Source organism: Arachis stenosperma, chromosome 8, assembly GCF_014773155.1.
Source record: "Arachis stenosperma cultivar V10309 chromosome 8, arast.V10309.gnm1.PFL2, whole genome shotgun sequence".
Classification (NCBI taxonomy): Eukaryota; Viridiplantae; Streptophyta; class Magnoliopsida; order Fabales; family Fabaceae; genus Arachis; species Arachis stenosperma.
Window position 1 is genome coordinate 29,215,374 of NC_080384.1, and position 26,800 is coordinate 29,242,173.

Consider the following 26,800-nt stretch of genomic DNA (forward strand, 5'->3'; position numbering starts at 1 on the left):
GCCACAAAATCTCAAGTCCATCAGTGAGCAGTTGTTGATCCAGTTTCTAAATTTTCTACAGGCATGAGCATCAGAACGACCTCCCCCTTTCTTCTCCAAAGGATGGATTATTTCATTAAAATCACCAGGTAGCAACCACTCTTCTCCCATATTAGTAGCAATATTGCGCAATTCTCTCCAGGTTTGCTTTCAAACCCTTTCCTGAGGGCTAGCATAAATCGCCATGAAGATCCAGCTTGCCTGGTTGCCTTCTTGAATTCTCATGTGAACATATTGTGTCTTCGAGACTAAAAAATCTATAGCAAGGTCTGAATCCCTCCAAAGGATCCAAATGCCTCCACTAAAACCACATGCCTCCTCAATATGATAAAAAGGAAAACCTAATTTACTAATGACATTTTTTGCATTATCCCCACTGCATCTTGTTTCTAACAAGACTACAAGGTTTGGATTATGAATTCTTACCAGTTCTTTTAGAGAGCGACCAAAAGCCACACTGGCGGCTCCCCTGTAATTCCAGGTCAGAATTATCATATATAGAAATATAACAGGTAACATGATTCTCCTCATCATGGAGTATTTCATATCTCTGCCCCATTTCGGGCATCATCCACATCCATTGCAAGCTCCTCTTGAGCGCTTTGGTTAGCTTGTTTTCCAGCTCCAGCTGATTGACATTGGAAAGCCACACACTTATTTTGTTGTAGTTGCTCCTCCACCCTCTTCGCTGCTACAACCATCAACTCTGTATTGACAGAATTGAGGTCCGGAGGCTCTGGCTCTTTATTATACTCCATCTCTTCATTTGTGTTAACTGTTTCTAGAACAAAAGAGTCCTCCATATCAAACTCCAGGTTGTGCTCAAATGTGTTGGGATTACTTTTGGGGCTACTGACTTGTGCACATATGTTGCTTGTGTTGTTCTTGTTAGGATGGGTCTTTGATGTCTCAGAGACATGAGTCTCTTGGCCAAGGTTTTTGTTCAGTGTTAGTCTATCTTGATCTGGGTTGGGTTGCGCTTTTTGAGGCTGAGGTAGTGCGGAGACAGATGTCTCGTTTGCAGATTTTTGGTTTTGGTTTGGACTTTTCTCTACTTGTTGGGGTCTATTTTGGTTTATGTTAGCCTGTGATTTTTGGGCTTCAGATAGTGTTGGGTCATTTTGCGAGGCCTTGCTATTTTTTGAACTATTAGGTGCTTGGGTAGTATCTTTTTTGTTGTTTCACTCCTGCAAAAATTCTTTCTATATTCTACTCATGTGGTCCCCATAGCACATCATTGGCATTCGTAGCCTCCTCATCATTCAGAATAGCGAACCTCGTACCATTGACCACTTTCATCCCATTTTTGCTTATCTCTCCATCCGCCCCACTAACTGGACCTGCACCTTCTTTTACCGTTTTCCTACCGCGTGTAGTTTTTTGGACAATCATCCATGGTCCAAAGGCTTCTCTTTGTTCCTCCTGGACTTCTTTGCCCTTCTCTGAAATTTCTTTTTCCTTTTTACCCCTGTCTTCTTCCCTGCTTTGTTGGTTCTCTACCCTTTCACCTTCCTGATTCATCCTTGCATGTTGCTGTTTAGTGCTTCTAGGAGGCTCATTTTGAACTTTTTTCGGGCATCTTTGCTTCTCATGTCCGACCATCCCGCATGCAAAGCATATGTTATGAATTCCTTCATACTCCACTAAGTAACGGACTCCATTGATGGCATATTGAGCTACAAGTGGTTCAGTGAGATCCAACTCGACACAAAGTCGCACAAATTTGCCTCTGTATTTCTCTGTCGTGTGGGTGTCTACTCTAAGGGTTCTACCGATGATGTTCCCGATTCGTCTAAGCATCTGTTCCTCATAATACTCGATTGCTAAACTGGGAAGTCTCACCCACGCCGCAATCTTATCTATCTCCGCCTTCTCCGGATTAAAGTCGGGCTTCCAAAATTTTATGGAGAGATAGTGGTCCATGATTTTCCATGGCCCTCCAGTCAACGCAAAATCCAGGTCCTCCTTAGAAAAGAATTTGACAATGAAAAAATCATTGCCTAAATCGATCACTTCTATGCTGCCTTGTCTGCTCCACATTGCCTCCAGTCTTCTAGTCAGAGCTGGCAAGGATATTCGACACCCCATCAGTTTCACGATGAGCGTCTCCCACCACGGGTTGCGGAGGTTCTTCATTGCCAATTCGTTTAAAATGAAATTATAGATACCTCCAACTTTCTCTACTGTGATTTCTGGCTGCTGGCTTTTCATCTCCCCTTCCTTTTCGTCGATGTTAGAATATAATTAGGAAGAATATAATTAGAATCAATTAAGATCAATTAATATTATTTAGTATATCTGAATATTTATTATAGAATATTACGTCTTTATTATTACGATTCTCTTAGCACCTATAAATACACTTTTATATTGTATCATTCTAGACAATTTGAATAGACAACTTGAATAGATAACTTGAACACACTCAATAATATACCATCATTTTCCCAATTTAGTCTCTTGTTTCTAACATGGTCTCAGAGTCATGGTATCCTCCTTGAAGAGGATAGGTTGTTTTCCTTACGGTGAAATCACCGTAGTTTTTGCATTTTTTTATACCATTCTTCTTTCCCATTTGTCACTCTTTTGATACTTTTTCACTTCACTGACTAGCATATTTTCTCTGTCTTGTATTTTTTCGAGTCGAATGATCAAACACCATTGTCATCCACTGCTTACCTATTCTAAGGAAGAAATCATATAGTTTTCACTCTCTTTCGGCAATTCTGTTTGTGTTCTCTCATGACAGTTCTGTCTGTGTTTCGCTGTGTTTCCTTATGGCAGTTCCGTCTATGTTTTTTTTCGACAGTTCTGTCTACACTTCCTTCAGCACTTCCTTCAGACAAGTGGCAGTTTCGTCTGCACTTCCTTCAGATAAGCGACAGTTCCGTCTGCGCTTCCTTCAGACAAGCAGCAATTCCGTCTGTGCTTCCTTCAGACAAGCGGCAGTTCCATCTGCGCTTCTTTCTGGCAGTACCATCTGCACCCGTTTTAGAGAGTTTATGCATTTTTTTCTTTTTTCTCTTTATTTGGTTGTTTTAAATAAGTTTCAAACTCAAGTTGTCACTTGAGTTTGAGGGGGGATGTTAGAATATAATTAGGAAGAATATAATTAGGATCAATTAAGATCAATTAGTATTATTTAGTATATCTGAATATTTATTATAGAATATTATTATGTCTTTATTATTACGATTCTCTTAGCACCTATAAATACCCTTTTATATTATATCATTCTAAACAATTTGAATAGACAACTTGAATAGACAACTTGAACACGCTCAATAATATACCATCATTTCTCTAATTTAGTATCTTGTTTCTAACAGTCGACTCACTGCTTCTCTTTTCCACCTTTTTCATCTGACTCGTCAAAATCTTCCTGAGAGGAGGAAAAGGAGTCATCTTCTTCCATCTCCATAGGCTTACCCCCCCCCCTAACAAAACGATTTCTTCGTCATGCTTATCTGTTCTGGAACTTCAACATCTCCTGTCATCCAGTCCTCTTCTCTGGGCACCAAGAATGTGTCTCCTGTAAACTCTTGTCCCGAGCTTTCTTTTCTTACTTTTTTTGGCATTTCTAGTTGGCTCATGGGAACGGGAGTGACCTCCCTTACAAAGCCGCCTCTCATACGGTGGTTTTTGATAGCCGAAAGATTAGAATTTGAGCAGTTTTGCCACTTCAACTGCCAGAGCTTATTGAGTGGTAAAAAAAAAGAACATTTTTGTTCCACTCTATTGGATCATAACGGGCCTTTACCTACAGGCCTAAATCCACACATTGGCCCTTTTCGAGTTTGGTGTTACCATGACCCAAATATATAGTGATTGGCCCAAATCCATGATGAGAAAAAAAAAACCTTAAAAAAGAATGCTAACATGACGTAAAGTAATTCAATCAACCAAGCTCTCTCTCCTCTAAGATGTGAATTATGAAACCTTATAAGGATCTTATTTGGCATTGACTCGACATCGGAACTAGCACATATATATATATAGTCCTTGAAGCTCTTCTAAGTTCTAACACAAGAACTATGATAAAATGTATCTGTAATTATGATAAAATTAATTTGTTCATTCTTAAATAAATTTTTATGATTAGAAAATAATTAAAGTGACATTATAAAATGTATCTGTAATTAATTTGATGGAGAGGATATCATTGTATGAAAACAGTAGAAAAGAATTTGTTTTGACAATACAAAGTTTTGTTGATGTGCAATCTCAAGTATGAACAGTGTATGCAGACTATAAAACTTGTCTTCTATCTCCGGTGTAGTAATCATCAGAAGAGACAAGGTTCTTCTGATCTGAGAGGTGCAAGCAACCAGTCCCGAGAATAATCATCTTCATAACTTATTGCTTTTCCTTCTCACCGTGACAAGTCAAACCAACTTCTCAATATATCTAATTATTACTTAATTAATTAATTAATTAAGCAGCTAGCCAAAGCTTCAATTATTATTTTATGCGTAGAGATCAGAATACTTCGTTAACAAGTTGAAAGAAAGTGTGACACAGTAATAATTTATTTATGCTGATGACTGTTCTATAGGTCTGACACCGGCCAATTATGAAAATCCCACCCCTGCTCAATGGTTTAGACCTTAAATTAAGCAAATTATTTTGTGACAGGAAAACAGTAACAAACAATGAATTTATATATCTTCAATACAGGTTTAAGGCTAATTTTTTTTACATACAGATAATTTTAACATAAAATATTTAATTATTTTAATAGTTATACTATTATAGTAATAACATAAAATATTGTTGACATTTTGTAAAAAAAAAAATCATTTTTTAATTATAAAAGACGTTTTGTATAAATATTTTTTAATTATAAAAAAATGTTATTGATATTTTGTAAAGACCCACAATAATATATAACATTATTTGAGTCATTTTTAAAAAATTCACTCGTAAAAATTTAATATTAAAAAAATTTTAGGTTTGTTGTTTAGGCTAAAATTTTTTATTATGAAAAAGAAATGTGTACAATTTAATTTTATTAGTTGTGCATGTATTTTTATTTTGACATGAGAATCAGTAATCGGACTTACCGATTATTTTATTTGCAAGATGATTTTTTAAATTTTTTTAATATCAAATCGGACGGTCTAATTCGTTTGTTGTGATTTTTTTTAAAATAAAATTTATAAATTAGAGGGTCTAATTTTTATTTCTAACAAATCAAATGATCCAATTTTTGTTCTCAAAAAAAAAATAAAAAAATTTAATTTTTATATTTTAAATAAAAACATTTCATGTTTAAAAATAACATCTTTATAATTTATAATCCTAAAAAATATCATTTCTACCCCCAGTATAAAAAATAATTTGCGTTGATGTTTATTGTATTAGATTTTTAAAATGTAAATAGTATCTTGTATAGGATGGTATTATGAAAGTGGGTATGCGGCAATGCAAATTTCCAAGTGTTACTCCTACTTCTTTGTTGTTGACAACTAATACTTTTTGAATAATTACACAACTTACTTTATTAAATATGAAGAAATTAATTAAAGTGGGACTTTATAATTTAATATGTCATGATGTTCATATCACTGGGCCACACTGGCCTTTTCATTCACCCTTACATTTATTTCATCAGAAAGGACATTGGATAATAAACATTTAAATTCCATAATCTATAATGCGTGCTGATAAAATTTCAGGGTATAGTTTAGTGATGCAGATCTGCAAACAGAGAGTTAAACAGTTGACACGTTACGAACTCGTCAGATAATAACTCATATATATCTCATTCTCAACAAAAAGTGTATAAATAATTTAATATAGTTGTTTCTAAATAAGAAATATATATAGAGAAAATAATAACATATTATATTAATTTTTCTGAATAATAATTTAAGTCTCTGACTTAGCTGCTATGTGTGGTGGAGTTTTTATAATTATCAGCATTATTCTGCAACATGAACTACTCTGACAAAAGTCTCTTTAACGATCATGGAATTTTGGAGCCTTATCAGAGTTATTTGGCTTCCCAAAGGGGACTCTCCCTCCTCTCATCAAATAAAAGAAACGAATCGCATAGCAGTTTTCTTTTTCTTTTTTTTTTTAATATAAAAAATACCATTATTTATATGTGTATGTGTATGGAGTTTAATAAGTGGATAATAACCTTATTTAATGTGTACTGAATTATTTTTTTTCGTAATAAATCCATTATATACATAGAGCGGGAGAAAATAAAGTACGTTATATTGGTATAGCAATTAATAAATTTATATTTTTAAATAATGGCATTTTTAAAATTTAACAGTTTGAATTGTAATTATATATATATAAGTTATTTGTGCAATTTTTTGAATTAAAAATATAATTAAGTAGTTTATTTTAAATCGTATTAATGTGAAATTTTATGTTTATAATTTAGAAGACATGAGTTTCATACTTAAAAACAAACTTTTTTTTTTATTAAAATAGGGTACTCAATATTTTTTTTCATTTGTCTTACATTTGCTAATCCTATCCAATTCTCTTTTCTTTAACTAAAAATGTTGGTCATTTAATATTTTTCAGAAAAATATATTTGATTATAGTTTAAGACAAATTGTATTTGGAATAAATAAAAAGAATTGATTTGATTCGAAATAAATTGAAAATAAATTATTATATTTAAGATAGTTATATAAAATAAAATAATATTTTACTATCGGTGATTAAACCTTTTTAACTTCTTCAAATATTTCTCTTTTAATACATAAAATATTTTAATTTTAATCCAATTTCTTGAAAAATGAGAAGATTTAATTAAAACAAGTGTTCAAATAAATTTATAAAACTTATAAGATCAATCTAATTCTTATTATTTATCCATTCAAAAAAATAATTTAAGATTCAAAACAATACCAATCACACACTAAAAGAAAGTCCCATTTCTTGGGTTAGTAATTGAGGCTGAAAGACATACAAATATAAAGTGGAAAACAACAAAAGCAGGAAAAGCTATGGACTAATAATTTGTCTTGATGATGATAAAATTCTAATAAATCAAAATGAGGCATTAACATTTTTCTTAGATAACAACAATAAGAACATATAAATGTCTCTAGCTAATGGATGGGGATGAAATAGTTACAAAAAAAAAAGAAAATGTAAGCTAATAATAATAAGAGTAGTGCAGAAAATATAAAGAAGACATTACCATGTACTGTCACAACTCAGAATTCACAATGCAATAATGAATGTGAGTTCATTGAAACACAACACAAAACCCCAAAAGCAACCTCATGAGTCCTTTGTTTTTGTTGTTCATCTTCCCTAGCCTACTACACTACTCATCATCAGTCAGAGTACTTGTAATTGTAGATGATGGGCTTGCTCTCTTGTATGGTCTTGTTTTCATCAACACTGAACAACCCATCATTGCTGCTGCTGCTAATAACAAGTTGTTTAATCACCTCTAAATCATAGTCCAATGGGTTTGCCGTTTGGAACAGCCACTTGTCTAGCTTCTCTGTCCACTGGTTATTATTATTAATACCATCATCATCAACCACCATAGGCTGCTGCTGCTGCTCTTCATGATGATGAAACATGTGATGATGATGAAACCCCATTTCTTCTTTCTTCATCTCCCTCCCACCATGGCTACAGCTCCCATCAGATGAACTGCAACTCCCTTCACTCCCAAACATAGGGTAATACTGTTGCATGGGGCTCATCAATGCTTGCTGCTGCTCTTGTTGTTGGTTTTGGTAGAAAGGGAGACTAGACATTATTGCTGATGTTGCAATGGTGGTATTGTAATTATAATAATTAGTACTAGTTGAAGGAGGAGGAGCAGTAGTAGTGAAAGACATGCTTGGTGGAGTAGTAGTAGTAGTAGTAGTAGTAGTGTTGTAATAGTAGTAGTGATGATGATTATTATTATTATTATCTGTTGTCATGTGAAGAGAAGAAGAAGAAGAAGAGTAGGGAAAGAATGGTGGTGGGTTTTGTTGATTATGATGATGAGTCGGAAGCAAAGCCATGAGCTTCTTCTTGAGCTTGGTGTTCCAATAGTTCTTGATATCATTGTCAGTCCTTCCTGGCAACTGTGCTGCTATAATTGACCATCTGCAAATTCAAAAAATTATCTAATTGTGGAGGTTGATAGAGATAGAGCTATAGGTAGATCTAATAAACTTTATTTATTTGGCATGATAGATAGATACATGCAAGTGCAAGTGAAAGAAGGCAAAGATCTCTTTTCATTTTACCTCTTTTAGATACATGGATATGATGGAGAATATAAGTATATACCTGCTTCCAATATTGGCATAAAGACTGCAGATTATTCTGTCTTCCTCGTCGGAGAATTCACCATGCTTAATGTTAGGCCTCAAATAGTTAAGCCATCTCAATCTACAACTTTTTCCACACCTCTTTAGACCTACATATAAAAAATAAACCATCTTAATTATGTAGCTAGCTAGGGACAAAAAAAGGTTCATGTATGTTACTATTACCAGCTTTGTGAGGAAGAGCGATCCAGTTTCCACCAGTTCCATGCTTGTCTATGTACTCTTTCAGCTTTGTGTCCTCTTCAGGTGACCATGGCCCTCTCTTCACATTTGCCTTGTCACAGCAAGGAGCTCTTCCCATTTCTCTTCTCTTTTTCACGATCCAAATTTCAAACTCAAACTTCTCTGCCTACTGCTGCTTCTCACTTATAATAAGAGACCCTAGTTTTTCAACACTTAGAAAAAATTATTATAAACAAATTTCTCAGCATCGACAAGACGTTTAATTCATTTTTTATTACATGGTTTAATTTAATTTTCCACTACACATGCGTGCTTTTAAGTCGTCTTATTTAATCCAAATACACTAAAGTCTAAAGTAAGTACACTGCACTAAATCTAAATTTAATTTTATAAAAAATATTTTCTCTTAAATCATATACCCATATAATACCTATATGATCACTCATATAAAATTATCTTTATATAAAAATCACTAAATAATTTAACATATCTGAATAAATTATACGAGAATGTATTTTAAGAAAAATGTTAGTAAATTAATATTTTTTTTATCAATATTAACTAATATTTTAGATAAGTATCGTATTTTTATTCTATTAAAATTTAGAATTTAATCTTTAATATTTAAAATGAACTAAATATTGAAAAAAATATATTAACTTTTTGGTCACCTAGCATTGCTCAAAAAATTAACTGTGCATCATTTATATATAAATGCTTATATTATGAGTTATATATATATAGAGGTTTGAGTTATGAGATGAGAAGTTTCTACAATGTTGATGGCTGAGTTATTAAACTAAAAATTTAAAAGCCTGTTATATTTATTTGATGTATCTGTTGTGGTGTAATTACAGAAGCATCCAAAGTTTGCGAGATGGAGAATTGAAAGAAAGAAACACAGCAGATGAGAACAGGGCTATTGCAGTGATGGATACAGCTACCAGAATTGTGACTCTTTCCAAACACAACGACCAAAATGGAGACTCGCCTGGTTTTCTTCGCACCACATAACATACACTAGTGCCTTCTTTAATTAATTAATTAATTACTCCTATTTAGTTAATTATTATTTTATAAATAATAATGCATTGACACTCTGCCAAAAAGTAAAATGCCAGGCCATGTGTATTTAGCAAAAGACACACACAAAAGATATTTAAATGCTGCACGCAACTAATTAAAATATAGTAATACCATTATACATAACGAAAGGATATGTTATATGTATGATTAGGGCATGAAACTTAATTTGTATAAATATTGATGTACATATATAAATAAAAAGGATTAAATAATAGTTTTTAAAGTAGTGCTTGCAGCAGGATGGGAGGTGTATATTTTGAAACAGCATACGACACGTCCATATAAACTTTACAGCCAAAAACCAGAAGGAATTATTATAGGTGGATAATAATGCAGTAATATATAGTAGTATTATATTTATATATAACAAACAGAATTGGACAACTTTTCAAAAGGCAAAAATAATTGTTAATATTAATAATGAATTAAGGGGAATCGCGCATGTACTTATTGTAGTGTCTCATATGTGGTGTGGATCAGATTCTTTGGGATTGACTAATCAATGGAAGGGGTAAGGATGATGATACATCACATACATATATAGATATGTATTAGCATTATTAGGAGCAAGATTTGTTGTGAACAAAAGGTAAAACAATGATCTTGCATATGCAGATGGGTCGTGTCACTCTATACATAACATTCCTTTTCTTTTTTATTTTTATAGAAAGAAAACCTAGCTATGGAGTCTCGGGAATGGCTTTAAGTCATTTTCGTACTTCATATACCATCATGGTGTGCCTATACACTAGTCCTCCTCACTCTTTTTCTTTTCATTATAATTACTAATTGTTTGTTCTAATTATTGAAATGAACAACAGAGTACGTACATGGTTACATACGTAACGTTGGATATTAAAAACTGATGGAGAAAGTGATACTTGATTGATGAATACTATATACAATTAATTAATTACACGAGCTCAAATATTAAGTTCAGTTGTGCGTGTCACACTGATAACGTGTGGATTTGCAGCTAAACTGGAACCTATATATATATGTGCAGTTCTGTGAATGCACCTATAATTAGGGTAATTTTAATATAAGCAATTAACCAATTAAATATCTACTAGGTATTCAATTTTGGTCATATCGCTTTCTATTTCTGTTAGAACCTTATAGTAATTCAAGGTTAGTATTTGCCAGAAGAAGTCTACTTAGTCCTCTGGATTTCAATTCTCGAATCTCCTTCAATCGTCTTGTCACACTCACATAAAACTCATTGCATAACACAAACTTTCTTGCAAACTTTTATTTTAAGAACCTCAAACGAATAATCATATTCAAGTTTTCCGCAATTTCATCTTCGGCTATGTCTCGGTCAAACGTGGATTTGACTAACAAAAACAATAATAATACAAACAAGAAGCTTTTGATATATAACTGAATAAAATGTTGGTATTTAATTACTATTTGGATTTACGTGGCCCCTATTAATTAAACACCAAAAGTCATGGTCCTATGAAAGAAGAGTATAGTGGGATCCATAAAGTAATAAACTTTAGAGATTAAATCAAAGCAATTAATCTGCATCGGTAGGCAGGGATCTAGGATGATATTTTTGGCTTCTTGTAATTAGCTAAGACCTATATATAATGCCTGCATTTTTGTTCCCTTTATGCCCCCAAATAAATATCACTACTATACTGTATATAGTAGTGCTTGTTAACAGTAACATACTACTTATATTTGACCATACTATATAATATTTAACCATTATAAGGCAATCATTAATCATACGATAGAAACGTTTCACCATACATATATCTCCACAATTTTATTAGTCTCAGCAACAAGGCCTACACAAATAAATATTGTCCTCCTCTTCTTATTTAAATAAATATATCGTACATTTATATATCACCCAAATATTTATTCGGCAAAACATATAGCTGTGTCTCTATGAAATTTAGGGGCTATGAACGAATTGGACTAAATCTCTTGCTTGCAATGCATACACAAAATATTTCAGTATTTACAGTGATATAATGTCATGCTGTATAAAGTTGTGACATGTAGTAGTTCAAAAGTAGCAGCATCAATCTGGTGCCAGGATATGGGACAGGAGGAGTAGTAGTAGTAGTAGTGGAGTAGTAGAGTATATATAATTAAATTGATGAATATATATTAGGGTGAATATATAGCTAGGTGGCATTGCAACAAACCCTTATTACCATATTTATATAAAGGTCAAGATGCTGACAAAATTAAAGTCTTATATAATATATTGAAGATCGATTACTGGCTGGGATTGCCACATAATTGGTTATTCGAATAAGTGATCGTAAAATTCAAGCTAGGGACCATTGTGTTAAAATTTTATATTCTGTATATGGCCTAATTTGGTAATATGAAAATTAATTTAAGTCATGTTGTTAATTATTAAGTAATTATCTTTTGATTAATTGTATTGATAGTTAATGATAGTTAATTTATTTTTTGTTTTCTGACGAAGAGAAAATAATAAGTCATAAAATTTTTTTTAATATATATGATTTAATTTATACGTGAAAACCCCAAAACACAAGACTTGCTTGTAGTGATTTATCTATAACTTTGATTTTTATATTTGTACATAAATTGTGAAAAATGTGTTAGGTTTGATTAAAATGCTAAAATTTAAAATCCTTTGACGATTTATATAAATAATTTTTTAGAATATGATAATTTAAAATTTTGGTTGTATTATGAAATGTTCTGCCAAGCAACGTGTACTTGTTTTTCGTCTGTTTTCTTTCGGTTTATGAAGTCTAGGAATTGAAAAAACACAATGGGACCATGGCCTTCCTAATCAATTAAAGTCAAATAAATAAATCATTATAATTAAAAAGATTTCATGAAATTCAGAAAGAAATTCAAAATGACTGGATTAATTAATTAATAGAAGGGAGTGGTGTCATGATCTGCATTGACTCTGAAACAGCAAGAGATGTCTCCCTTTCCTGTATGGTTGGCGAACTAAGCTGACAAAATTGATTTGTGGCATGTGAATTGTGCTAAAACGACTCTCTTTAGAAAGCGATTTTATTGTTCCGTACCAATAATATATAATCTAAATGAAGAAAGAAAGAAAACAAGAGTAACAACATTGCTTTCTATTCGTTTTCATAAGCTTGAGTTCTAGTAAGTGAAATTGATTTCTCAACACAAACGAGGAGTTTCGAAATTTTAGAATGCGAAAAAAAGGTTTTATTTGGAGTATGTGTAGTGTATGTAATATTAGAATGTCATAGTTTTAAAATTTGGAAAGTTTAGAGGGTTATTTTTTTTAATTAAAATTTGGTCAATATTTAATTAATAAAAATAAATAAATAAATAAATAACTAAATAAACAAATAAAGTTCCTTCTTAAAGATCAATTTAAGGTTGGTTTTGGTAATTTTTTTAAGATATTTAAATTTTTGAAAAATATAACCATTTCACTATATTTTTAGTAAATGAAAAAAATAAAGTTATATATATAAAGTTATGAGTGTTTTGAAAAGATGTAAAGAAATATTTTGAAGTTAGGTTTTTTTATTAAAGATAGGGAGATTTAAACTCGTAATTTCTTAAATGAGTATAAATAGATTATGTTATTTAAGATATAATTTATTGACAAAATTAGTTTATAATTATCAATTTAAAAGATTTAATATAATACTATATATTAATAAACGGTGATACTATATAAAAACCCATAAGAAAATGCGTTTCTCTTTTTCTGTATTTTTACAGTACATAATTTTTTATCGAAGAGTAATATATTGATATAGTATAAATTTTTTTTGCATATTACATAAATTTTTGTACATGTATAACATAAATTTATTGATATAGTATAAAAAAAAGTTGTATATAACACATAAATTTGTATTGTAAATGTATTTTGTTAGTTGAGTGAGTTAATATATATTTTGAGTATGTAATTTTTTAAAAAATTTTATGTTGTACACTAAAATTTATATATTGTGCATATTTTATTAGTTAAAATATCAATATTTTAGACATTTGATCCTTTAAAAATTTATGTGCCAAGTACCAATTTTTGGTATTATGCACTAAAATTTTAGTGTTGTATTAATTTTCTGAACATATATATAAAAAAAGAAGACAAAAGTGGATGAATAGAAAAAAAAGGATGAAAAAAATTAAATAAGAGAAGAAAATGTTGAAGAAGTTAATAATGATGAAGAAGGCTGTGGTAGATGTAAACAAAAATTGTAAAAAAAATTAACCAAAAAAAAGAGAAAGAGAAGAAGAAGCAGCAACAACGCATATGTACCTACCAAGAAGAAGAAGTACACAATAAATTTAGTTGAAAAATCAGTTTAGAAAAATGTTTGAACGCTTAATTTTATTGATTAATAAATATTTTTATTTTAAATTATATTTGTGGCTACTAAATTTATTTTTAAATTTTAATTAAAAATAATTTTATCAAATAGAATTAGTGGTATTACTTATGTTTATTAAAAGAGTTTAATTTTGATGTATTGACATTGTAAAATATTTTATACATTTATATAATTATATTCGATTTTTTATAATTATTTACATGGTTAATGTGAAAATAATTATTTTACTGATGTGGTATTACGTAATTAGATACACGTGTAAAATTATTTAATATTAAAAGTCTATTGAAATTAAATTATTATTAAAATTCACTTTTATTTCGATTTAATTTACTAAATATAATTGTTATTTTTTTAAGAAACAGAAACTTTATCAAATTGGACGTCATTTCTACTGTTTATTATTATTTATCATTAAACATCTGTATGCATGACCTAATAATATGAATGTGACACATATTTAATAATATTTGGTTTACCTTGAGCATTGATTTTTCTCAAGTACCTTGAACTTGTAAGTAGATGTAGGCACGCATGAGTATAACGAAATAATTGGTTATTACTTATTAGTGTAGGGTGGAAGAGAGAATTAAAGTCAAAGAAGGTGTAAGAAAAAATAAAAAAAAAATAAAGTGGGATATGTGGTTGGTCGATGAAGGATGTGATGTGTGATTTTGGATGAGAAGATGAATTGGCATGAGTTGAAACTTTGAAGAATGCATGATACGTGGCTATGCTCATCATTCGAAACGTGTCCCTTGTGTGAATACTGAAGACGCCTCCCGCACGTGCATGCACGCTCGCTCCATACAGTCCTACTACTATATACTCATAGTACCCTATCACCTCTTCCGTCTACTTCTCTGGGGAATAATATTTGAACATCTTCAAAGCTTGTCAACCAGACTGTGCCATCCATACATGTTTTGGACAAGGATAATACCTATAATTATCATTAAAAATGAGAATATTACCTTATTAATTAACGAATATATTATTAAAATAATTAAAGTTATTAGCTCACAAAATTATTTAATTATAATATTCAAAGTTTACATTAGGTTGTATTTGTTTACAAAAATAAAACATTATAATACAAAATTGTGTTTGACAAATGAGTTATAGATAGAGACGACATTGTGTCTATAAATATTCAATTAGTATATTATATATTAAAAATGTTATTTATACAATAAAATTTAGTATTTGATCAATCTTTAATATTATTTAATTATTTTAATTAAAACATATTCTTATTTTTTAGATATATATTGATAATTAAAATTAAATTTCTCTAACTTTTTATCCATTTTATAGTTAGTCATTGAATCTTTTTGTATTTCTTCTTTCTCTGTAACATAATTTTCTTCTATTACTTAAAAATGAAAAAACGAAATAAAGGAAAAAGAGAAAAAGAGAATTTAACAGATAAGTTTTTGTTCATTCTATCGCTTAAAATAGGATTTTCGAATCTTTCTAGCTCTACCAAAAGGCTTGAACAATACCCTAGCCCATTCTTCGCATATAAACATATAGAATATTTTTTTATTTATCATCAATTAGAGATAAATGATTAAGAATTTCATTCAATAATGATAAAGATGAAAAAGGTTTTGAAGGAATAATAAATTAATTAAATTAATAAGAGAAGTGATGCATGCGGCATTAATTAAGAAGTATGGTACGTTGAAGTGGCTAAGGTCTCTATATCTCTGACTGCACCTTACTTTCTGGTGAAGTTGCAGCACTCTTGCTTTGAGAGAGAGAGAGAGAGTTATTAAGTGGCCAATGGTGGTCCAATAATAATCAGGGAAAGGAAGACGGAAACATAGATTAAATAAAAGACCAATCAATCATATCATTCAAAAAAACAAATATAAACTACTAGCAGGGTAAAACCAAGAAACCATTATATTTACTGGTTCGTTGTAGATTTCTATGATGTTTGATATGAAGTTGGTGAAGATAGGTTGCAAGTTTGAATTTGGAAAGTAGGTTGATTTAACAAAGAAGCAATGCAATGCAAGACGACAACTTCAAAAACGTTGCATCGATCTGCCCTTCGTTGACTCATCATCTTCTTTTCAAAATACATATACATTATTATTCAAAATTATATAACATATATGCGTGGTTCATATATATGATGTCACCACAAAACATGTGACACGTTATACGTACATATCACATGATTAAAATCTGTTAGGCTTTATGCAGCTTCTTTTTTCTTTTTTTTTGGTCAGGTATCCAGGCCGTAAGAGGCCCAGAACCAAAAAAAGTTCCATGCCCAAACCCGGCTGAACTCCACAGTAGAACGCCTTTGCTTTGAGGGGGTGTTCTCCAAACCAAGAAATCAACCAACAGAAGCTGAGAATGAGAGGAGTCGCTAACGCCTAAGCAGCCGGTGAAGAGTTGAGAGGTTCTCTCCCCATTACCGACCAGAATAGCCCGGTTTTTTGCCATAAGCCATGCCGAGTTGCGGTGTTAAACATGCCGCAAAGGCCCTTTAGATGGAATTCAAGTCAACAAGCTGAGATTTCTGATTCAAAGGCTGGGGCAGATCTACTTGACATTATTCTCAAGCTGCAGCAACTTTCCGCTAGCAAATTCCAATCGCCTGAATGAATAGACACTGTGCTTGGCATCGAAGGTCTTCGTACTCGCCGGCAAGAACTTGATGTACCCCCCTCGGTGTAGCAGTATCCAGTCGCCCATCATTCAAGCTCTTCCTTGATGATGTAGCTTTCGACGGAGCCTTTCCTTCCGAAGCCGCAGCCGGGCCGTCTCCGTCAGCACCCTCCAGCGCTCAGCAGCTCAAGTAGCAACCTCCATAGGTTGCCGAAGCTGTAACCGTAGCTGACCCACATTCGGAACACCTAGCTTTGCGGCCGCATTACCTTGGGATGCATGCGGAGCCACTGCCTCAGATCAGACACAATCTGGGATGGATTGTGACCCTCTGGTAGAACAGGACACGAACCCTTCATGACTCTTCAATTTATCGTTGAGAAGACTCCAATCTATTATCCAACAAGAGCAGCTACGGTCTTCGTTCGTTACAATGAAACTCACCCTTCCTTCCTTCAAAATGCTACGGATTTACCATGCCTTCCCTTACTCATCGGAACGGCGCCGTTCCCTCTCCTAGGGACACCAAAAAAACCCAAATTCAAACAAGGAAAATAATGAAACAGCAAGCTTGTTATTCCACCATCTCCCCAGAATGAAGGTGCCAAAATCCATATCCAAATTACCCTCGAACTTTCAACCTGCAAGCGAAGTAAATTTCTTTTTGGTTTAATTGATTCGCAGCCAGTCCAAAACAAATTACATGCTTATGATCTGTTTGCCATTTACAGCCAATTCTATTGAAGAACCGTCGGCTGTAAGTTTGGCTACTTTATGCGCTAAGGTATCTCTTCTCTAGAAACCAGGTAAATCCACAATTTAAAATATTTTGTGCTAAATTCAAAATGTCATCTAAAATAATTTGAATATATGTAATTGATGCCTCTGATTTTAGAGCTTGGATGAAAATTAAACTGTCAGATTTAAATATAATTCTTTTCAATTGAAAATTTTTTGTTATTATTAGTGCTTTCTTAACCGCTAAGGCTTTGGCGGCTAAAGGCGAGGTAACCGCTATTTTAGAGTTTGAGGCTCTGAGAAAATATAATGCACGAATATTTTTTGCTTGGGCTGAATACTGTGTTGTTCGTTTTGGACAGAAAAGACAATAGTAAACCTAACGAGAAACACGTATTCTGACCCTCGAGATTTGGATCTGGATTTAAGGCCCAACTGTGAGTCCAAAAAGTGGCCTGGCTGGTCACTAGTGTTATGATTTTGTTGGTCCAAGCCTTGTTGGACTCTGGCGAAGGATATAGACTATAGATCAGAGTATAGTTTAGTCCAAAGTGCTTTAATAATTGTTAAAAACAAAAACTCAAATTGCTATTAAAAAAATATTGATCTTTAATAATTTTAGATGGAACAATTTCATCAAACTTTTATTCTTTAAAATTTTAAGAATTAATCGCATAAGATAGATGGATTCTTTTACTGTTTTCAATCAAATTTTTAATATACATATTAGACAAATAATTCTTAAAAAAATATTTTTAGATAAATTAGTGTCCATTTTAAAAAATAAAAAATGGATTTAAAATGATTTGAGAAATGAATTTGCATACTTATTTGACGTTATGAATGAATGAAATGTGTGAAAATGTGGAACTAGTGTGGGTGTATGGTGAGAAAGCAGTGTTCCATTGTGTTGGTCAAAGTCAAAGACTGAAACTATAAAGTATAAACCCACCCTGATTTATCATAACTCAATATTCTTCCCTTCCAGACACCATGGACAACCTCAACCTGCCATTAAGGTTAATATTGTCTTTCAACCTATTACTATTACTCCCATGTTGTTGTTGTTGTTGTTCAGTGGCTCCGCCACTTCCCATATTGCCCCTCCCAAACGCCTTCCAGATCCAATGGCAGCTGAGCCACATGTCCCTCTTCTTCCACTTCGGTCTCAACACCTTCACCGGACAAGAGTGGGGCTCCGGCCACGTCCACCCTTCCCTCTTCAACCCCACCAACCTCAACACCACTCACTGGATACACCTCGCCAAACTCAACGGCTTCAACCGCGTCATCCTCACCGCCAAGCACCACGATGGTTTCTGCTTGTGGCCTTCCCAATACACTAACTACTCTGTTCGCTCCTCTCCCTGGAAGGCCGGCACCGGGGACGTCCTCGCTGACCTCTCCGCCGCCGCTAAACTTGCCGGCGTTGACCTCGGCATCTACCTCTCCCCATGGGATCGACACGAGCACTGTTACGGTAACACCTTGCTCTACAATCAGTTCTACTTGGCCCAGATGACTGAGCTACTCACTAGGTATAATAAATAATATTTGGGTTTTCGAATTCGAATTTGGTATTACAATTGATTAGTTAGTTATGTTAGTTGTATGTAGTTGTTACTTGTTAGATTCATAATAGGGTTATCATAATATGCATTTCATGATGGGAGGTATGGAGAGATAAAGGACGTATTTTTGGATGGTGCAAAAGGAGAAGGGGAGAAGGACATGGAGTATTTCTTTCACACTTGGTTCTCTCTCATTCACCAGCTTCAGCCCGCCGCCATTATATTTTCCGATGCTGGTCCTGACACTAGGTGGGTTGGGAATGAACTTGGTCTTGGTGCCTCTACTTGTTGGTCTATTTACAACTCCACTCTCACTCCAATTGGTGGCGTTTACAATGATCCTCGGTGGGTTACTTGAATTCCTACGCTTTAAGCTCTATGCTCTCAGATTGTTCAATGTTTTCTTTGTTTCTAACAGATATGCGGCCGAGGGAGATCCGGCTGGTCATGAGTGGGTACCTGCCCTCTGTGATGTCTCAATCAGACCTGGTTGGTTTTGGCATCCTTCAGAACTTCCAAAGTCTGCAATCAATCTGCTTGAAATATACTATAAGTCGGTTGGTCGAAATTGTCACTTGCTACTCAATGTGCCTCCAAACTCATCAGGTCTCATTTCACCCGAGGATATCCAAGTTCTTCAAGAGTTCACTGAACTCAGAAGATCCATATTCTCCAACAATTTCGCTATAAATGCGCTTCTTCAAGCCAGCAGCACGCGAGGAGAAGGAGGAGGAACTTGTGATTCACAGTTTAGTCCCTACAATGTTCTGAAAGAAGGCATATACACTTATTGGGCTCCAGAGGAGTATCAATCAAGGTGGATATTGTACATAAATCTTCAAGAACTAGTATCCTTTAATGTTCTGCAACTACAAGAGCCTATTCAAATGGGACAAAGAGTGAGTGAGTTTCACCTCGAGGCATTGCATCAAGATGGTGTATGGAAGAGAGTTACAAATGGCACCACAATTGGATATCAGAGGCTTTTGCTGTTTCCAAAAGTAAAATCTCAGCATTTGAAGCTTGTTATTGACAAGTCTAGAGCTGATCCATTGATATCATACTTGGGGATCTACATGGATCCAGTTACCATTTGGAGCAGCATATATGATGATACAGTATTAACAAGCCATTTCAATGCAACACAAGTTATTCATATTATCACACAAGACAACTCTCACACTGCTACTTCAACAGCTACAATGTAAACTTGCTCAGTTACTTTTCTTGTAGTTGTATGTTACACGGAAATAGAAGAAAATTTTTTGCTCATTTATGTATGTGTGAATTGGTATCTGTTTTTCTCCCCATGTATTGTGTAGAATCTTGTAGAGGACTCGTCTCAGTAATCTGTGCAAATTGCTGTGTAATATACTTCCATAGTATCAAGAACAAATCTTCCAAGTTCCAATGGTTATTAACTTGCACGCATTGGCCTTCAAAATTCCTAAGATAATTTTTTTTGTTGACATGTTTATTAATAAATCAAAGAAATTAATAAGTTCACCAACATGTATAAACTAAAACTTCAGTAAGTTAAAAAATGAACTAAGTGCAAATCTCATTCTTTCACTTGTGCTATTTTAATTTGCTCATATCATAATATCCTTTTTAATTGGATTTTATTTATTTATTCATTATTTTCTTACTAGATTGGAACTTTAAAAGGGTTGATAGAGATATTCATAGTAATTGAGGATGGAAGCAGCACCAGAGCAAGGAGAGAGAGGAAGCAGAACACAGATGCTAACAGGCACGGTTTTAGGGATAGATCACACCGATCTCTTTTACAGAGTCTGCGCTCTTTGTGAAAGGACCCTTTCCTTTCCCTCCGGTGATGATTCTGATGCCCCAGCTTCTTCCCTCTGCAAATTCTGCCACCCGCACCCTGCTTCTGCCTCCTCTGCCTCCAAAAGACTCTTCCGAATCCTGGTATCTTCTTCTTCTTTTTTTCCCTCTTCAAAGTTCTGTTTTTTCTGTGACCCTTTGTGTTATTTACACCAAATAGTATTGAATTTTGTTGTGGGGGTGCTTTGTTTTGCAGATGTCGGTTGCGACAGAAACGAAGGTATTCAGTGTCATATGCTTCGATAGAGTTGCCAGGGTTCTGTTCGGTTGTTCTGCAGATGACTTCTTTCACTTTGCAAAGCTCCACCCTTTTTGTGGTAATCTTCTACCCCTTTCATTTGGAAGTTGGATTATCCAAGCTCTCAATGATGTAGAGCGTGAACATAGAGTTTATACTGTGAAAGATTCCTTCTTCTTTTTTCCCTTTTGGGTCCTGCATTCAGCTTTGAACCTGGTTTGTATCTGCAGGTGTGACTGTAAATGAGATTCTGGAGGGAGAGATGTTCACTATGACTCTAACCAAGCCCCTCAATGGCAATGCTAGACATCTAAGGCTTGCATCCGCTGTACCTTTGAGCTCTACATTTCAGCCCATCATTCAGGTTTTAAGAGAATACTACACATCATCACATACTAGTTAGTCACAATTTATTGTGTAAAATTTTAAGTGAAAATCATTTTACAGTGGCATAATTAAGGTACAAGAAGGTGGGAAATAAATGTTAGTTATTTTCATTCTATGTTAGCCATGATTCATGAGAAAGAAATATTAGCTCCATTTAGTTTACTTGTTTGGATGGTGTCTCCATACTGAAAACTCTCTATTTCATTATACAGCCTTTGTTTGTGTGTGATTTTAGTCCTCTTTTTTTAATATTTGTGCCAGTTAATGGCATGACAAAGTAAAAGAGAAAAGGAAAAGATCATTCACTGAGGATCATGGCATCATGCTGAACTAACATATTTATTCAAAGATTTATTTCTAAATTAATAAAATCAAATACAGATTTGTGCACAATTTCAGGGATAGTAGTAGAAACTAGACAATCCCAAATATTATGCATGGAGCCATGCCCACAAGTTAATATGATCACAAGCTATGCCTTGTTATTTTTGCTTTGAGTCCATCATTTAGGAGAGACATTAGCCCCACCCTTTTTCGGTGCTAGTTTCCCTTGCATCCAGTTTGTTAGCATCTGAAGTGCAGCTTTTGGTTGATCCATGGGAACCATGTGCCCAGCTTCGTTCACCTGTTTTTTCACAAAATAAAGTTATCAAAAGTGGATATAACAATGTCAACTCAAGAACACACCCTTGAACACAAACCTTGAGGAACGCAAGAGGTCCATGGCTTTTAAGAGTCCCTGCTGCCGCGCCATCTACCAAAAATGGGACAGTAGAAGCTGCTTCAAACTCCTTTTGACCTGACCACTCCATTGCATGAACCCACCTTGAATTCCCTGAGCAATGAGAAACAAAAGCATTAAGAATGCTGATCATTGCACTTCTTTTTTTGTCCTTCTGACACAAGCAACTTTAGCTTCAAATTAATTGAGTTGGCTGCAAAAAGCTTACCAAGCCAATTGCATATGAGATCTTCTTCTCCAGCATATACAAGAACCTGGATTCCATCCTCAAGAAGAGCCGGGATTCCAACTTCGAGATTTCTCATCCAGTCCTGCATCATAGCATCATAGACTGTGCTACTGCACGAAACAAAGTTCAAGTCCCCAACACCTAAAGCATCCCTAACTGTCTTCTCGTTTAAGAATGTCTCTACATTGGAGAAGTCATAACACAGATTTCCCTCGCATTTCTTTCTAATGTCATAGTACTGCAGTTTCAATAGTAGAAGAATTCATAAGTGAAACTATGATAGTGTTTTTTAGGCAAATAATTAGATTGGTAAGAAAAGTGTACTATGTTCTCTTATGATACCATACATTAATGTCGCCGGCGATGGACATTATCCGACTGAATATGGCATTGCATTCATATAATGAAGTCATACATGCATCTCCACCATCAGTACCTGACAAATACAATATAATTTAAGGGTGTCAAACAAGTAAAATTACATATTGTTTGAGCAATAAGCTGGTAGGTTTTCTCCCATTGTGTTTTTCTTTTCTAAGATCATTCATCATGGGACTAAAAAATTTAATTTGTAACCTAACATAACATACCACAGCTTTTTATGGCATCTTTGCATGATGGGATCAACTTGCTGATACTATCATAATCAGACTTTTTAATCAGTCCTCTGTCTAATGCATAGTCTGTGTATGCTTGGTACTGAATTTCCGGATTGGTCAAACCGTTACCAATAGCAAAACCCTGTTTATGAAATTGATCAAGAGAATCAGTATAATTATTATCAAGTAAAGGCAATTAACAAACCTTGTAATGTACATATATAATGAGACAGTTTTGAGACCTTGAGATTGATTATTATTCCTTCCTTTGCTTTGTTGCCTTGGTGAACCCTTGATGCAAGAGCTGGAATGTAGTGTCCAGCATACGACTCTCCAGTGATGTAGAAATCATTCTTGACAAATTGAGGGTGCTCCTTGAAAAATGCCTGTCATTGATGCAGAATTGGAGTGTACATGTTATTTTTACCACCATGCATTTTCACTTTATGAATTGTTTTGTTTAATCACAATTATGAAATGGACTTTACCTGCAAGAAATCATAGAGATCATTGCTAACACCTGCTTCATCATGGCGGATGTCATCATCATCAGAAGTATAACTAAAGCCTGTCCCAATAGGCTGGTCTACAAATAGAATATTTGATGCCTACAAATCAAAAGTAAACATTGATGCCAACCATAACCAATAAAGCTAATGTAACAGTTTGATTCTCTGAGATAGGTGCTAGCCATAGCCCCATGTGTGAATGTGCTGAGAGATATAAATTATGACATTCTTTTTTGTTAACTATTCTCAAAAGCGAGGCATTTGCATGGAATGAACATGTTAAAGTAATATTTTGAGAGAAAATGCAGGAGAAAATTTATAGGCACCTTGTCCCAGCCAAATTCATTCCAAACAAGAGACAAGTTCTTTGTGATTTGGAAAGGACCATTCTCATAAAATAAAGCAAGCTCACTGCTGCACCCTGGTCCTCCGGTCAACCATATGACAACAGGGTCTTCCTTCTTATTCCGAGATTCGAAGAAAAAGTAGAACATCCTGCACCATTGATTTGAAGAGAGTTGGGGGGGGGGGGGGGGGGGGATTCCATGCAGTTAGGACCATAGATTAGTGCCTTAATATATGTATATTTTGGCTAAAAAATAAGTTTGAGTTTCTTAATATTCAAGGAAACAGGCAAGCATTGTTTATAAGCCTAAACCAGTACAAGTCATGTGATGATAAATAAATATTTGAGCCTTAATCATGTAAAGAATCTTTACAACTCATGAAACAGCTTGAGTTATATGAGAAAGTGGCAAGAAATTTAACTTTGTTAACCAAAATATCCAACTTCTTGGCAGTTATTTCTCTCAATAACTGCATAGAACTGCTACAGAGCTTTCTTTGACATGAAGCTAGCAGAGAATTTGATAAGTAAATAACTCAATTGGAACTTCAAATTGCATAGCAGGGTTCATATGTATGTTTAGTTTCCTTACCTTGCCGCTTTGGAACGAGGAAGGCGATAGTACCCTGCATGGTGAGCAAGATCTTGAACAGATGTACCAGAAGAAGAAGAAGCAAGATTGTAAGGGAATGTGAGCTTCTTCTTCACAATCTTTCCAGGGACAAGATGAGTGTTACTCTCTATTCTGTTAATGGAACCTTTAGGGAATAGGTTAAGGCCTCTGATGAGGCTCTCGGCCGTGAAAGAGTCGCCTGAGGGGCAAGTTGTAGTTTGAGTTGGAGAGGAGAATGAAGGTGAAATGAAGAGGAAGATGGTGGAGAGTAAGAAGAACAACATAGGAGATGATGCCATGATGTTTGTTTTGAAATGAGTAGAAATAAATATGAATGGCATCTCAATTTATAGTTATTACTTATTAGTCTCAAAAGTGTTTGAGTATGGCAGGGTTAACAGTTGCCACTACGCACTTTATTAGTCTCATCTTAATATTTAATTACACTTAACAATATATATTCAAGCTAAGCAACTTCAAATAATTGAATTCTTGGAGGTGTGTAATCAAAATGCCTTCATATTCCTTCATTTACGTGTAATCACTTACATAATAAATACTCACGTTTAAGTTAATTGTGTCTCTGATAACACCTACTACAAGACGATTACTTATATGAATTTGTCTTCATGTAAAAATAATGTATAAAAATTTAAAAATTATTAAATAATTTGATATATTTAATTAAATTATTTAAAAACATATTCATGTGAATAATCATCTTAAATTCTTAAAGGAAAGTGTATAATTTCATTAGTAAACTGTAACAGAGGGATGGCAACTCAGTAAGCATGCCTTGCAAGGGTGGATTCCTCCATATATAAACGTTACTATATTTTGAGATCGTGAGATACTGAGATGCTTTTGCTTAATCGTCAATTCTTAGTTTTATTTTTTATTAAAATATGTATATCCATATATATGGTATTAAGTATGCTAGCTACTACGTTTTGTTAATTATTCCGTTTACGATTTTCATTTGAATAAACAATAGCTAAAAATTAAAATAGACAAAGTAACAAATATTTCACCTTATCAACAAAATTTAATCCAAAAGATATATAAAACCATCATGTTTATATATATGCAATTACTATCTATTTATATATATGCATGTTACTACTTTTTATATTTTAATTCGTTTTTTTCCCAGCATGCCACATGCATATATGTTGGCATGGGCTGTTCTATAATTGTGAAGCTATGTAGAAAAGGAGGTTAAGAAAGTGTTGCGTGTAAGATATAATAGTGATGCCTTAAATAAATGGTCACGCAATTTTGACAAAATATACATCATAGATAAACGAGTATCATATCATATATATTAGTGTGTCCCACTTTTTAGCCCATATAATATTATAACATGAGATTGGTTAGTTTTCAGTTGAAGGTAGGTGTACAACTTATAACTGAAAGTGGCGTATAAGTCCACCAATAATGCCTTAAACTCAGAATCAAATTTGAGGATCCAATCCATGACCCCGTGACACTTGCATTTGCATATATGTGTGTGTGCGCATTAAATCCTCAATATTTTCTTTTTGCCACTTTTGAGAAAAAGGAACTTGTCTTCTTCCTCATACATAAAACCTCAATGATGATACGTCATTTTAGTTTCATCAACAACTTCATTATATACGAGTCACGATTTAATTCTGTTACTAATTTGCCACTTTATGTGCACGCATATAAGATATGAGATGCCATCATATTCATTCCCATTTCTTTATCATCTTTTGCGCTTTGAGCAATGACGCACATGAAAATAACCACATAACGAAATCATATATGTTCCGATGAATTAATGACTACATAAATGTATAGTAACAAGAATTGGTCTCACTTATATATGTTTCTACCACACAGCATCGCTTATGGTTATTCCTCATGCATGCAAAAAATCCTCTCATAACTCGCTAAGATTTCCGTTCATATATATAAATTTAATTTTTTATACTCAGTAAAATAATTTTATACAGAAAACTAATTATATATTGTCACATTAATAAAATTAATAAATTTTTAAATTTATTACTTAAAAAAAATTTAAACATATAAATTTAATTGTGTATTGAAATTAAATTATCTCAATTTCTTTTTTTTTTCCAAGATATTTTCCAACGGATAAGTCAAGGACTAATCCATTGCAGTACAAAGTTCCATTTAAAAATTTTCTGGCCAATGAATTGCTATATACACTTCGAATTCAAATTATCTCTCAATTTATATATATATATATATATATATATATATATATATATATAGGTATTTAAACGGGCCTAAAAGGCCTAGCAGAATATTACATATTTTTTTCATTTGTTTGGGTCTGGGGGAAAGGACCAAGATGTGTATGAAAGTTTTCTTGGGCTTCCTGTCATAACCAGTTTTTTGGGTA

At 33.4% G+C, this 26,800-nt stretch overlaps 5 protein-coding genes across 5 annotated transcripts; 2 read left to right on the forward strand and 3 right to left on the reverse strand.

Moving 5' to 3' along the window:
* Window positions 1-581: 581 nt before the first annotated feature.
* On the reverse strand, window positions 582-2,175 carry LOC130945741 (uncharacterized). The gene is made up of 2 exons (XM_057874447.1): window positions 1,273-2,175; window positions 582-1,124 (listed from the first exon to the last, which is right to left on the reverse strand). Exons 1-2 carry the CDS (start codon window positions 2,173-2,175, stop codon window positions 582-584), a joined length of 1,446 nt encoding a protein of 481 aa, XP_057730430.1.
* A 4,870-nt stretch (window positions 2,176-7,045) lies between these two features.
* Window positions 7,046-8,673, reverse strand: LOC130946401 (transcription factor RAX2-like). Its single transcript, XM_057875138.1, has 3 exons — window positions 8,517-8,673; window positions 8,311-8,440; window positions 7,046-8,124 (listed from the first exon to the last, which is right to left on the reverse strand). Exons 1-3 carry the CDS (start codon window positions 8,650-8,652, stop codon window positions 7,350-7,352), a joined length of 1,041 nt encoding a protein of 346 aa, XP_057731121.1. The 5' UTR covers window positions 8,653-8,673; the 3' UTR covers window positions 7,046-7,349.
* A 7,632-nt stretch (window positions 8,674-16,305) lies between these two features.
* LOC130943968 (alpha-L-fucosidase 1) lies at window positions 16,306-20,786 on the forward strand. Its single transcript, XM_057872076.1, has 5 exons — window positions 16,306-17,237; window positions 17,317-18,861; window positions 18,997-19,239; window positions 19,313-20,098; window positions 20,547-20,786. The coding sequence occupies exons 2-5, from the start codon at window positions 18,317-18,319 to the stop codon at window positions 20,557-20,559; spliced, it is 1,587 nt and encodes a 528-aa protein (XP_057728059.1). The 5' UTR covers window positions 16,306-17,237; window positions 17,317-18,316; the 3' UTR covers window positions 20,560-20,786.
* On the forward strand, window positions 20,593-21,440 carry LOC130943970 (uncharacterized). Its single transcript, XM_057872078.1, has 3 exons — window positions 20,593-20,826; window positions 20,939-21,059; window positions 21,211-21,440. The coding sequence occupies exons 1-3, from the start codon at window positions 20,593-20,595 to the stop codon at window positions 21,381-21,383; spliced, it is 528 nt and encodes a 175-aa protein (XP_057728061.1). The 3' UTR covers window positions 21,384-21,440.
* LOC130943969 (serine carboxypeptidase-like) lies at window positions 21,210-24,728 on the reverse strand. Its single transcript, XM_057872077.1, has 9 exons — window positions 24,385-24,728; window positions 23,773-23,941; window positions 23,426-23,545; window positions 23,180-23,323; window positions 22,929-23,079; window positions 22,686-22,774; window positions 22,318-22,576; window positions 22,069-22,202; window positions 21,210-21,992 (listed from the first exon to the last, which is right to left on the reverse strand). Exons 1-9 carry the CDS (start codon window positions 24,702-24,704, stop codon window positions 21,870-21,872), a joined length of 1,509 nt encoding a protein of 502 aa, XP_057728060.1. The 5' UTR covers window positions 24,705-24,728; the 3' UTR covers window positions 21,210-21,869.
* Window positions 24,729-26,800: the final 2,072 nt, after the last annotated feature.